Source organism: Bombus huntii, chromosome 7, assembly GCF_024542735.1.
Source record: "Bombus huntii isolate Logan2020A chromosome 7, iyBomHunt1.1, whole genome shotgun sequence".
Lineage (NCBI taxonomy): Eukaryota > Metazoa > Arthropoda > Insecta > Hymenoptera > Apidae > Bombus > Bombus huntii.
This window is the reverse complement of record NC_066244.1, coordinates 4,233,438-4,248,016: the sequence shown is the minus strand read 5'-3', so window position 1 is coordinate 4,248,016 and position 14,579 is coordinate 4,233,438. Positions and strand designations below refer to the sequence as shown.

The following is a 14,579-nucleotide window of genomic DNA, read 5'->3' as shown; positions in this document are numbered from 1 at the left end:
GTATACCAACACCCGCGTTGAGTAAAAATTTGCCTATAGCGTAAAATAGAGATTATGGATACGCGAACGAATATTTTTCCGAATTAAATCTTAAACGTTAAGACGCACGATATTTAGGAAGCTTAATTTTATTACCTTGGTATCGGAAACTCGAACCGGTTGAGATTGTCCAGGATGAGGTCGCATACGATGCCATATTTCGTCCTGTAGTAGATTCAGGATAACTAGCAGCAAACCGGAGAAGAATAGCACGTAGAAAAAGTATCCCTTCAGGGAAGGACGCGGCAGACTCATGCCGCACGTTTCCTCTTTGTCAAAAATTATCTATCCATACGCTGTGTCTTGCCCGAACGGTGTCCATTCAGCTACTGAAAAGGAAAATGAAAAATGTAGAACATAAAGTATAAAGCTTAATTCTGACGAAATGGCGATACGTCCAATACGTTCGTACGTATTAATAACGTAATAATAAAGGAGCTGTTACAGATATACGCTACCACTGAAAAGTATCCGGAAAACCTATTTACTGTTTTGCATTATACACATATTTTGATTACAAAGATTATGGATAATATAATTATATACTAATTAAATACTAAATATATTAGATACGGATAATGAATAATAGCTACGTACACATATACTGTCATTATATACTAATATATACTAATGGCACTTATAGTCACTTCTAGATTGAATTTAAAATTGTCATTTTTGTATAGATTATACGGTTCTTTACAAACTCAGTTGTAGAGTTTAATTCGTTTCTGTGAAAATGTGACATTGGCCCTTCTTACACCGAACCACAGATTTACATCGATATTATCAAAGATGAGTTTACAATTTTCAAAGATTTTATTGCGGAAAACGCAACTTTGTAACTTTGGTGTCGCAATGGTATAGAAATGAAATTAAGTTGAAAGAATATATCGATATATCGTGGAACTTGATGACATTAAACGGTGAATTATTTTACACGGCGACACAGAGAGAGTCGAATCGATTTTCGAAAGCCAATATATATTACTAACGCTTATATACTTGCATACTTTGTTACATGACGAGCTCTTTATCTTTGGATTTTTTCATTTTTTGACCGTAAGTTGGTTAAGGTGGCTGTTGTAAACTGACGGAAAGAATACCGATATTAATGCAACCAATTATGCTTAAAGTAGTAAATATTTGTACATAGATACGTACATACATATATGGTTATTTGCGATACGTTACGCCTATATAAAAATATTTAGTCGCAAAGATATACGTCGTTTCTCTTTTTTCTTCTCCTTTATACTTGCGTATTTAGTATGTGCATTTAGCATTGCCTGATCGTTACGTTTGTGTACTAAACGTGGATTACTCGGACAGAAAAGCCGTGATTTTATTCGTGGCACCGGGTGAGTACAAAGATCAACGCGGATTAACTTTCGGTAATAGCAACCTATTGGCGGGTAAAATGTCAAGCGTTTTAAGGATTCGGAAAGGTTAGGAAGAGAATGATGGTAGATAGGTCAAGATAGACCGTTGTTAGGTACTGTCGGAAGACACGTAAATCGGAATAACGGAGAGTTTACGGGGCATGGATGAAATGGGTTACAAGATGAGATAGAGATGTATTCAACGTTTGAGAAAACTATATTACGTTCGTGCTTTCGTTTCTGTTTCTTACGATCTTTCTGATAAACATGGAACAACGTTCGAGAAGAAGTAAAATATACCGAATATAAACGGAACGATTAGTTTGAATTTCGATAGGGCCTCTCGAAGACTTTGATGTAATCGATAACGACGATAAGATTACGATTATATCGATTTATGATTTGCAGTTTTGCATTGAAATGGAAATACCACGTATCGAATATCGTTGATTTTATGATTCGCATTATACGTATAAACTTTTGAAATCGTCTCACATCGTACCCTGTAATACATACGTGTACAGAGTGTGAAAAGAAACGAGCGATATTTGTAACACTCGATCAAGACGGTGAAACATTATTTTTCCGGTTAAACAGAATTTAATTTTACTCTAGAAATACATTGCTGACTGAGTAGATCGAAAAAAGACGTAGCCGATAAGTTTTTTTCTCTATTTCACTCACGCTTCTTGTTCAGACTGGCGTGAGACAAACGACGGATATTAAATATGCATAGCAGTCGAAATTCTATGGGAAAACGTGAAACGTGAATGATCTTCGTCCGATTCATTGATCTACGACAGCTGGTAGTCCGTCTATAGCGTAATTGTAAAAGTAAATAGATCACAACTTGAAAGATAAATATCGAACGACACTTCCGTAGGTACGTATATAATATACGAATTTTCTTCGTTCTCTCGATGGCTAAGATCACAGTTCGCAAACACCGCCTCTTCTGCTTTAACGCTCCGTATATAGAAATCAGAATTCTATGTGTAACGGCGAAACACGCGTTACGCGTAAAGTGTTCGATCGCGACTATTGCCATTGTTAGCATGTTAATTTAATTCGACAAAACACTCTCGTTAAATAGCCGCGAGAGTATTTGCAAGATCGCGAAACAGTAGCGAGAAAATAAAAAGAAGTCCGACGCGATCGCTGCATTTTTTCTTACCAATATCGTCCACTGAACTATGAAAGAGTATTAGGTATGCAGAATTATAGATTAGATCGATAGTAACGTAAAATATTCTCGCGATAACCAAGTATGCGTTAGCTACTGCCGAATACGATTACCACTGAATACTGCTACTACGTACCACGTATATATACGTATATACGTTGTCATCCGAAAAATATCGCCTAAAAGAGAACGTAAAAGAGTATAAACAGTACTTTTCGCATTATTTCTTATCTGATCTACGGTTGATCACATACATGCAAGGTGGTGTATCCGATATTATCATTTGGATTTACATCGATAATGTTATCTCTAGCGGAAAATGTTGGGCGGTTCCAAAAGTATTTTTCCCGTTATTCGTTATTTTATGCAGATGATCGAATTTGCTTTTTCATTGGAATAGTATATTTTTTAATACGTTACTCGATTCAGTTCGTCATTTCTTAAGAAAATTATGTATAGAAAAAATTAAACGATCCACAAAATTAACACGAAGCAAAAGACAATACTTTAAGAAGAAGTAAGAGACACGCGACTACACTCGAGCGTAACGCGAAACGCATATGTATATTCGTTGCGAGAGCAATCGATACATTTGACTCGTTAATACAATGTGCTTAACAACTTCGCGACAACATCAAGCACCGTTCGAAGTAACATGATTTTCATTTCACACGTTGCTTCGTAATTAACTTAGAACCTCCAGTACAAACAATTTCATGTAAATCTCCGACCCAAACGAAAGTTCAGTGACATTGAAAGACACGCAGTACATGTATATCTTACAAAATTATCTACTTATCTGTACGGCTTAAAATCTTAAAATCAATGTTTTACAGCTATCGCTGCAAACGCGCCAAGATGAAAATATTCATCTGCATTAAAGAGGTTATTCTCCTTAAGATAATTAAACGTATTAGTATTTCGATCCACGTGCAGATAACAAAACTGGATCGATCCATTAATTATACAAACACTTTTTTTTTTTACCAAGAATGGCCTTTTAAATACGCTTGATGGTTAAATGACCGTTAAGTTAAATTATTTATCGATCAAGTAAGTCGTCAAGTAACGATACACATTCAGTTTGGAAGGTCTCGTCTCGTGGCTGTCAAAACACAGCTACGATACACAGCTTACAATTAGGATAACTCGATGCTACAGAAAGACGAAAGCCGATCGAGAGGTCGGGTAAGTAAAAGAAGATGAGTTAAATTTCGGTCGAGTAATCTCGATCTTTGACACCAGTCTTGTGCCGAAAAACAGCGAAACCAAATAGTCGAGAAGCAATTAGCACTCGACACTGACACGAGACGTGTCGTTATGTATATTTATATTATGATTTCTCCTCGATTAAAAAAGATGCTTAATAAGTTTACCATAAACGCGTAATTTATTTTTCAGTAATAGTAGTAGTATCATTTTTTAAAACTGAAGAAATTTGATAATATAGAATTAAATTTATACGACAGGTGCTAAAAGTTATAAATGTAATTAAATGGGCTCAAAGGAATGACCTAAATGATGCAAAAAGCGCGGTAGACAACCTTTGGATTGCACGGTAAGTCTTGCGATTACACTCTTCCGCTTAATTTACAGCCTTAGAGAGCAAATAGAGTGGAAGAAGGTAATAACGAGAGAAGAACGAAAATTCGATTTTATTCAAACAGTGGAGAGCATCGAGACCAACCATCTCATAACTCTGTTAACGTTTCGACATGGCGTACAGAAATTTATTACGATCTTTTAATTTTTTCTCGATATAACGCGGATAGTAAATTTAAAGAATTATATTAACTTAAATCTATTATTTTCCATTCAATACCGCATAAAGTATTAAGGTTATTTAAAGCAAATTCATCGTAGAAAATCATGTTCAATTTGCGTAGAGCAAAGGTATATCGATGGAAGATCGCAGCGTCGAGGAGAAGTTCCAGATCGTTGTGATTTCCAAAGAGTTCAACGATTCACGATTGTTACGCCAGTTCCTCGCTAGACTATCCTCGTGTCCATTAGCGTAAGGAAGAGCAAAGTTATCGTTTGTACATAAACGTATCGATTCCTGTGTTTGCAAATAATAGCTTGTCGAGTAAAGATTTCACACGAACCAGTGAGAAGAATAACACACGAACAGGGTCTACGCCCTCGCAAGGTTCACCGTATGAAAGGATGGATTATGTCGCGTATGCGTTTAAATTTTAGACGATACAATAAAAATAGAGATTCGATACACAAGCGGTATAACGATCTAACCGTGAAATAATTTCTTTCGACATTTCTGTAGATATTATTATAATTTATAACTTATGTTGTATTACATCGTTTATTTCGAAAACATTATGCATAATATAATCATCTTACTGGCGCATTTCTACCTTCTTCGCTCTTGCTCTTAGTTGCCTTTTCACAGCGTTTTCCTTCGTTTCGAGTTCTTTGTAGCAATCTCCGAGTAAAGGATCGCAAAAGTGGTCGTAACGTAAAAGAAAACTGTCAGCTTTCTGAAAAACATACTTGGGTAGCATGCTATGTACATTTCAAGAATTATCTCAGTACGTTACTACGACGCGTTTTATGGCCACTTCTATGTGCAATTCCAGCCGAACAATCACGCGCAATTCGTATCTGCGTATTTATAATATATATAGAATTTTGTACGCATCGAAATGCATAAAATAACGCGATGTTGCGTTTAAGTATTAAGCGACAAATCACAAAATTAACTTAATAGCGAAATAGTTACAATAGTTATTTACGTATATATGTATTGCTATGTATATATAGCTGGAAATATTTACCTTCGTAACAATCGTCTACGCTAAGTATGTTATTTAAGGAAGTGAACCGGTTTCAGAAGACTAGCTCAACATTTAGGACATAGCAAACGTCCGAGCTTAAACACTAAGCACACAGTCGGTTCTAGCACGTACTGAATAATCGCCGAGTAAACGATGCGACATTTGTAGGCTACATAATGAAAAATGCGTACACAAGGTGTTTCATATTAATCGCCAGCTTAAATAATCGACAACTTACCAGTCGTTAACCAAAGTTGCATAAATTACAGGAGAAATTTAGACGAACCGATTAATTAAGAAAATAAGGTGAGATCAAGGAATATAATTATTTGAAATATTTAATATTTGCTGGTTTTTACATACGTATTTACTTTCTTTGCGACATTTAAATTATATAATACAATTGCCAAATATGTAAAACATATGCAATTGGGAACATATACTGTATCAATTTACATAAATACCCAAAATTTGCTTACACAGTCATGTAGTCATTTGTATTTCACTTTCTAAGATTTATTAGCGCTGTTTGAAATTGAAAATTAAATACAAAATGTATTATAGTAATACAATACATGCCAATACTTGCCCTGAATAGTTGGAAAATTTAACTTCAAATTCTACGATTCTAAAATTATATATTTCGATCATTTTGTCACAGTGGTAACGGCTGATTCTTATATTTTCGGCCGACAGTTCAACGTTCCTCCAAAGTTAACAGAAATAAAAAGAGTTACAATTTCGTTATATTGGGTTTAAAGGTATACTGGAACACGCGCCATCGTTTTGTCACGGATTGTATGCGGCGAATGCGATCGATACGTCACGTACACCTGTCGATGTCACATTTAATTTGTATCTATCTCTACAAATCTGAGATACAACTATCGATTTTTTCATCCCTTTATCTGCAGCTTATCTGTTATTAATCTCCTTTTCATCGAATCTGCAATCGAGAAAACGTACAATCTAGCTCTAACTTGAGTGAAAATGTCCAACTGCCTCAGACATTTTCTATTAATTGAGCATCTAATATACTATATATAATTTAAAAACGAACAATTCTAAGGACTTTAATTTCATACAATATAGATACGGATGAGAACATGTTTACCCGAGTTACACTATGTAATTTTAAATCGCTATAACATTTATGACTGAATACTATTCAACGAGAATGACATCGAAAACACATTTTCTACCATAGGCCACTTGTATATCATCGATGGCCATTAGTAACACGCCACGATTATCAGTATGTTATCGCTAGTAATTGCAAGACTAACAAAACGAACCTAAAGGAGATGTGTAATATTTACTTACGGTTCTTTTCTTTTACATACATATGTAGAATGCATTCAAATATTGATTTAAATATCTTTGTCGAAGGGGGCAGAAATTTACCTTTTTCCGAATTACTTAGATATTTTTTCTTAAATCATCGCATAATTTATAAGCTTTACGGAACAACAACAACAACAACAACATTTCTAACAATTCAGTTCCATCGCTTCAAACGATTTTCAACGTGTGCATATACATACATATGTATATGTATATGTATAAAATTTTGATGTAAATAAATATAATGCATTAATACGTCTAATAAATTAGGTTACGTAAAAGTAGCATGCAAAATTTAATATCACAGAATACTATAAATTTATACATGTTCCTTTTGATGCATGATTTCCGTTTAACGACTATATTACAAACATAAAAGCAAATAGTTTCTTTGCGATAAAGAAGATCAAAAATTTGATATTATTTGTCACCGATATGCTGTACTTTTGATTTTAAATGATATTCAAACAATTTTATTTCAACGAAGTATGAATATGCATGTAAGTGACTTCAAAGTGATCAAATATGTACGCTTTTTGTTTTGAATGTTTGAATTACGGAATTTCAGATATCCTTTAAAAAATGACATGTCACTGCGAAGGTTAAAGAAAATCATCTTCTTCGAATAAATTGATCGTTATTGAAAGTAATATCAAGTTGCTTACTGTAATCGCAAGATGGATCTCTTTTGCTCTGTCAGGATCCTTTGTTGCTCGAAATTTCACTTTTACGCTTGATTCTATTTACAAGATCGTACGTTTACTTCTTTTTATGGAAACGCGAAATGAACAATTCATGTTCACTAATGAACTATAGAGAAGTTGTCGAAAGATAGGCAAACCGTTTTGGTAAATTCGTACGATGGCATTGACTTATTTCTGTGATTTAAGATAACGATAGTCTTTACTTTCAAACACTTTATAAAAACATGATAGATATTTCTTATATATTAGACGAATATGATTCGATTAACACGAACATGATTCATAGGCTTTTGATATCTGAATGTGCCAAAATAAGGCGTGTTAAACGGCATTTATTAAATTATACATTTATCAAATATATGAAATTAATGTCATGCCCATAAAGTATTCTCCGGTTCTACGATTTCATTGTGTTTAGTCACTGATGCTTATCGAACAAAATCGCTCTAAATGATTTAATAATAAATCAGTCAAATATATATGTGTTGCTATCGATGTACGTATAAGTAGACGACTATGTAACCAATATTCGGTAATTCGTCGAAGCTGCTAGAAATATGTATAATATACCTATATCTACGCCATGTAAAATGTATAGGTATATGTACTTACTTGCGCGTCTCTGGGTAAATTTTCGTACTTCTATTGCGTAATATTTTTGTTTCCAAGAAATACGTTTGACATAAAAACGCAATAAAAATGATTATACGTATGTTATCGTGCGAAGAAACATGATCAAGTTTCACTGATACTAGTAAGGATCGACCACAAAAACTGGACTGGGCACGCTACTACCTTATCGTCAAAGCTTCCAATCATATTCTAATCAACTGTCCTAACAATAAATACGGTATAAAAAGATTATAACGCGACTTACCTGCTATAAAAATGCTACAAAAAGAAGCTTACAAAAAAATGTTAACTCTTCCGAAAGATATTGATTTTACTACCTATTGTATCGTAGACACGTGTTTATTCCGCTGACTATTTTCACTGTGGCTACTAATAACCTTGAAAGTTGCGTATCACCTTAAACTTGTAATTTAAAAAAAAAGAAAAGGATTCAGTTCAAGTACACGTTACAGCGTTTTCATTTCGTACAGGTTGTTTGCAAGCTTAATCGTATTTCTAGAATTTAAGTGTTATTGGCAACTACTCTTTCTTTCGCGCTTCTTTTGCAACGAGCAATTACGTGTTTGTATATTTTTACTTAACTCGTTATTATTTTGACGAAAGCTTTGCCTCTAACGACATAGCCCAGTTATCGCGAAAAATATCGATTATATACTTAATGACCCTTTCGCAATTGGAGCAGGCGTCCAATTACGTACCACATCCAATGACTCGACATCATGGGCCTCGCATACATATTATCATTCGCGTTACATGATAAATTAGCGCGATAAATATACGGAAATATAGTTGTATTGTGCTCTACAATCTCATTCGCAATTTAGCTAACGGTACTGACAGATAGACTTCTCAATGTACAAATGTTTTATCGAATACGTAATTTTTGTTATTTTAAAAGTTGTTGTTCGATCATTTATTGCGACAAGAGCCACCTAACGAATGCGTACGTTTCATAAAATATAGATTACAGTTCGATTCGTAATTTGTAATACCAATAATTAATCGATGCTCGATAGGATTTAATCGAGATGATCGAAGCTATTACGTTATAGTATAGGGGTATAAATCGCATAACGTGAGCGCGCAGAAAACAAAAGTTTACTTTACAAACCATAGACGTATGTACATACTTCAATTATGCGAAGTGTGAATAAAGAATAGACCAAACGTAGGTACCATGTAAGTTTTATAAACGTTCGGATAACCTAAATAACGCGACACCTGAATATTTTCCAACTACCGTGTTCCCGGATGTAGGTACAAAGAGTTTTAACAGCGATACGTGTAACAGGAAACTAATAGATTTCACCTGTTTTGCATCGCTACGCGTCTGTGTTTCTGCGAGTTTTATTTTAACGTGGGCCCGCATATTTAATCTCGACTGTCAGTTCGCCAAAAGTATCAACATACGAGTATGTGTGCTTATTTAACTTATTGTTACATAACCATGTTAGATATCAATATGTATACAGGGTGGGATAGATAAAGCGTTGCAAACTGTTCTCTCCGAAGCCATTGCAGATATCAACATGAAATTTTCGGATTAACGCTTTAGGCTGTAAAGTTTCTTAAGTGTATGTGTACCGTATACGGTATACTTTCCGAGTTTGAAGATATCCACTTGAAATGACAATCATTTCTACCAATCCTTTTGAAGGTAACGATATCTTTGTTAACGTAAACACAAAGTTTAATCCTTGTCGGATACGTATAGAAAACTCCGTAAAATTCATTGAGCGAGAAAGCAAACGCGACAACTCACTAAAGACTGGATATTACAGAGTCAAATACTAAAAGCAATAATAAAGACAAAGGATATTTTCACATATTTTCAAACTTCATTTAATTCTAATATTAATTAAATCTTTGTAATATATGCCTATATACGTATGCCGTATCCGAAAAATAATGAATTATGCCATTAGATACGAACGAATACCTTCGACGAAACAGCGAAACATGCTCAATTTGCAAAGTAAAAGTACATAGGGAAAATGCAAAGTATAATTACGTCATTTTATGAAAATTGCAATTTATAAATCGCATTTTTTTTAGTAAAAATCACAATTTAAATAATCAAATACTATTCGCGACTCTGTAAAAAATATGATCAAACCTATATATATTGTTAATGGTGAGAACACGTGCGGTCGACTGTAACTCCTAATGTTCGAATCGCTTCGCACGGAATGTGTCAACACAGTACATAAATACATATACGTGTGTGACCTCTCCAAAACCATTCACTCTTTATCCGAACGATTCTTTTTAACAACGCATAGCAATCTGCGTTTATAGATTAAAGTTGATCACTCTGTATACGTAATATCTACCGTAGGACAATAAACAATCAGTAAGAAAACTCGAGCACCTTACTAGAACCCATTCGGCCGATATATATAATACGTGCATATATCAAAGGACAACATATATCAGGCACAAAACAGATGAAACTTTTTACTTACGTTTGTCGATCCATTGATACATTTGACATAATTTTCACACAAACCAGCGTATTTTGAGTGCAGCTGCTTATTTCTAGTATACAATTGACGTTCTAGAAACCAGAATCTATTCCGAGTCTACCCTACAACGGGAGAGTGAAACCGCCATGCCAAATTACATAGTGAAAATAGATTACTATTGAAATATTCGGTTCTAATGTTCGATTCCGACGAATTTCACCTAGTAACCGAATTCGCCTAGTAACGAGTTACGTGCACACGTATTATCATTGACTTGTCAATTGCTTGTTACAGAGGTCCGTACTGTTTCTAAACTTTATTTACTTTCACTGCATAATAATGAAAACAATCGCACGTTAGAAACCGGAACTCTGGTTTCTGATCTTTCGCGATTCGTTATTCCCTCAATATTATTACAAGTAGATTTCCATAAGATTTAATACCAGAAGCAAAGATTAGATTTTTGAAAGATATTTTTAGTCTCTAGTAAGTTTCTGTTAAGTCTGTAGTTTATTGTAAGTTATCTGACTTGTGATCTGTAACGGTTGCTATTTACGTATTGCATTAAATACACTCCGTGACAAAACTGTAAGACGTTTAAGATTTTGGCGGATATTATTACATACATTACAATAATAGTAGGATCGCTAGGATGGCATCGAACTACTTCGGTACGTTATATTTCAATCTAAATAGCAACTATTTACAATTGCAAATTCTTCAATGAAAATCAGTAGGACGATACTATGTACAGGGTGTGGAAAAAAGTAAGTGTAAGAATTATTAAAACTTTAACATTTTTTTCCTCCGTAAACGGTCATTTGCGATCCATGGTTCCTTCGAAACCTTCGTTCCTCGTGATGAATACTATACGATACGATAAAAAAGAAATTTGATCTTGCATCTCAAAATGAAGGTTATATTTACGCAAACTTTTCTTTGCGAATCTTCGTCGATTCGAAGGTGTAGGATCGCTCTTAACACTTACCTTTTTTACACTCGGTACATATAAGACAGGAAATACGATAAATGTTGACTTTAAGGGTGGCAGATCTTGACCTTGACGCATGTTGTCAAGGACACTCTCTTGAGCAACCCCGAGAAGGTTTTAGCCGTTGCTGGTTATTCCTTATAAAGTTAATAAGAGAAAATTGCTGTCACCGTCACAGCGAACGAACTCTGCCTACAACTGTGCGTTCGTGGCGTACGCGTGTAGTACCGGTTGCCGATCGGCCGGCGCTGCGCGTAGAATCTTAGTCGCAAAGCGCCGAGGCATAATGGTAACGATAATTTTTTGCCGTTTGCGAATATCTCGACAACTAAGATAGTCCGGTGTGTGTAGCTATAGGAAAAACTTGTCGAAAACGTCGATTTCCACGACATATTTAAAGATCATGGAAATCGGTAATGCTATCCGCTTTCTAAATATCTAGTTACCCTTGCTCTTATCAACGATATGATTTTTTCAATCCGTATCGATCTCTCTTACTTCTACCGCTATAGATCCACCATCGTATATATACGTATATATCTGTTACTAAACGTTCTAACATAGCGGCTAGGATGACATTACGAATCGTCGATGAACAATAGCCGCGATCCACGCAACATACATACTCGAGTACTTGTATTTAGGTAATTACGTTACGAAAAGATAGAACTTTGCGAGACCAATTTTGTAACTGACAAAGCGTTGCCACGATTCGTATGGCATAAATTTATTTCTCTGACATATTCAGGTTAAAAATCATACGCATCTGCTAAATTATATAATATTATATAACACGATACATATATGTATGTATTTATTTCGCAAACATTTTTCTTGTTTCATTACACCAGGCTGAACCAAGGGAACCTTCAACGTATATCGTCAATATTTAAAGTTGTCGACTAAAAAGATCAATATATACGTACATTGTCAACACGATATTGTCAATATTTATTGTCAAGCCACATTTTTATCGGCAACTTCAAGATATTGGCAATATTGTGGATCGTCCGAGGACTCTCTAATACGTTTAATTACTTACAAATTTAAAATACTATCGGGATTCTAATTAAAAATACATACGAAGTGAAGCGATATCAGAGACATTACATCCTTCTTTCGGTTTATTTTACTCGGTACTTTTATACGCGGTGAGAAAACATATTTTTCTATAATCTTCATCGCATTTACCGTGTTATCAACAACGATGAGATTTCACTAAGAAAGGAAGAGTTACGAAAATCTACTACAAACATTAATCACTTTTGAACTGAAATTTACTTTGATTCATTTTGTGATTTTGAAAAAAAAACAAAAAAGCTAAGTTATATCGCGACAATCATAGTTTTCGTACATCGAAGAATATTTGAAATGTTTGTATTTTGATCGCGATACATAATGAGAGAAAGTGAAATGGCAAATTCATAGAAATATGAGATACCTGATTGGTAGCAATATGAGACAATCTCACGTTACTACCACATTTAAAAATTGATCGCTAAATAATAAAATAAAGTTTGATCGTTTCTTCGAATCTTACGAACGAAACTGAGTAAAGAAAACAAAGGTTTAAAATTATTCCGAGCAAGAAAAAGGGTACAAGCTATTAAAACTGTGAAATTAAAAAAATGTATGTACTCTAAAGCGGCAAAAGTATTTAACGTGCCACGGTCAACGCGTCGCATCTGAGAACGTAACTTGCACAAAATCAGCGTAAAAAACAATTTTAGAAAATGGCCTCGAAACCCAATTGGTTAATTATACGTATCTTGAAGACGAAGTCAAAATTCTTTGGAACGTCCACTAAACATATCCAACTAACCATCTATCAACTAGCGAACGTTAGAAATAGTATCGAGCATCCTTTTCGGAATAGCATGGCAGGAAAAGGCTGGATAGACCGTTTTTTAACCCGTTATCGAGACGAGATCGTTTCACTGACACCAACAGACGCTTCAGCTGCCAGAACACTCGGCTTCGATAGAGAAAATGTAAATGCTTTTTTTTTATATATTCTTGATCAAGAGCGTGACAAATATCGTTATACTCCCGATCGAATTAAGAATGCAGGCGAGATGGGGCTTTTACCGCTGTACAGTCAAAAGTATCAAAAGTTGTTGGTCTTGAGGGGAAAAAAGGCAAATGGCCAACTTAACGGCAGCAGAACGTGGTGCATCGATAACAGTTACGCGCTGTATGAAAGCGGCAGAAAACTTTGCGCCACTTATGATCATTTTTCCGAGGAAAAATGAGAATAAATTACTTACGAAGGTGACACTATGCGAATCGTTCGGCACATATCATCCGTCTGGCTGGATTCGAACACCACCCTTCACACAACGGATCAAACGCTTCCTTAATTTTATCAGACCTTCGGAAGAATCTTCTATCTCGTTGATATCGAATGGACGTTACAGCGATACGCGTAACGTAGACGTAATGATAAGCAATAATATATTTTAGGATAACGTAATATTTCTCATTATTTCCATATAACGCTGTAACTAACGTAATATATGATTTTGAGCATTTAGTTTCGATCGAAATGCATCGGCGCTTCAAAGTACATCACTACTTCAAATAACGTTCTTTGTCGCTGTTTAATATCATGTTTAATCGTTAATTTGTGATTATTAGTTATAAACGAATAATTCGTTATTTATGTTTAATAACCGTAATCGTATGTTGGATCAATTAGATTAAAATAGAGAGGCAACGATATACGTACGTACATAGGTAGATACTGCAGTTGAAAAATGTGTATATCAAAGTTGCGTTACCAAAGAACTAAAAACGTTCTACTAACACTAAACGTAAAATGAGATTATCGTCTTTCTCTTTTTTCTGCTCGTTTTTCTAGTGTACATAGATAGCCTATCGATATAATCGACTACTTTCTTTCGTTATTGACAGAACTACAAATAGCTACAAATAACTGTGTATAGCTACTCGTATAAATATCATTCGTAAATGTTTAAGGATATACTTCTTTTCGCGAGAGAGACACGGTAAGGTTTAAGTAAAATAATATAAATTATATTCACACGAT

General features: G+C 34.6%; 1 protein-coding gene across 8 annotated transcripts in view; it reads right to left on the bottom strand.

Moving 5' to 3' along the window:
* LOC126868022 (glycoprotein 3-alpha-L-fucosyltransferase A) overlaps nt 1-14,579 on the bottom strand; it is a 33,597-nt gene that overhangs the window by 16,552 nt on the left and 2,466 nt on the right. For 6 of the 8 annotated variants that reach the window (XR_007690509.1, XM_050623159.1, XM_050623157.1 and 3 more), the window contains exon 2: nt 136-368. Coding sequence is in view for 7 of the 8 variants with exons in the window: in XM_050623159.1 (XP_050479116.1) it covers nt 136-294 (159 nt within the window). In the remaining variant the exon portion in view is untranslated. The remainder of the gene's footprint in view (nt 1-135; nt 369-14,579) is intronic. The other 2 variants (XM_050623158.1, XM_050623160.1) reach the window with 1 other exon arrangement.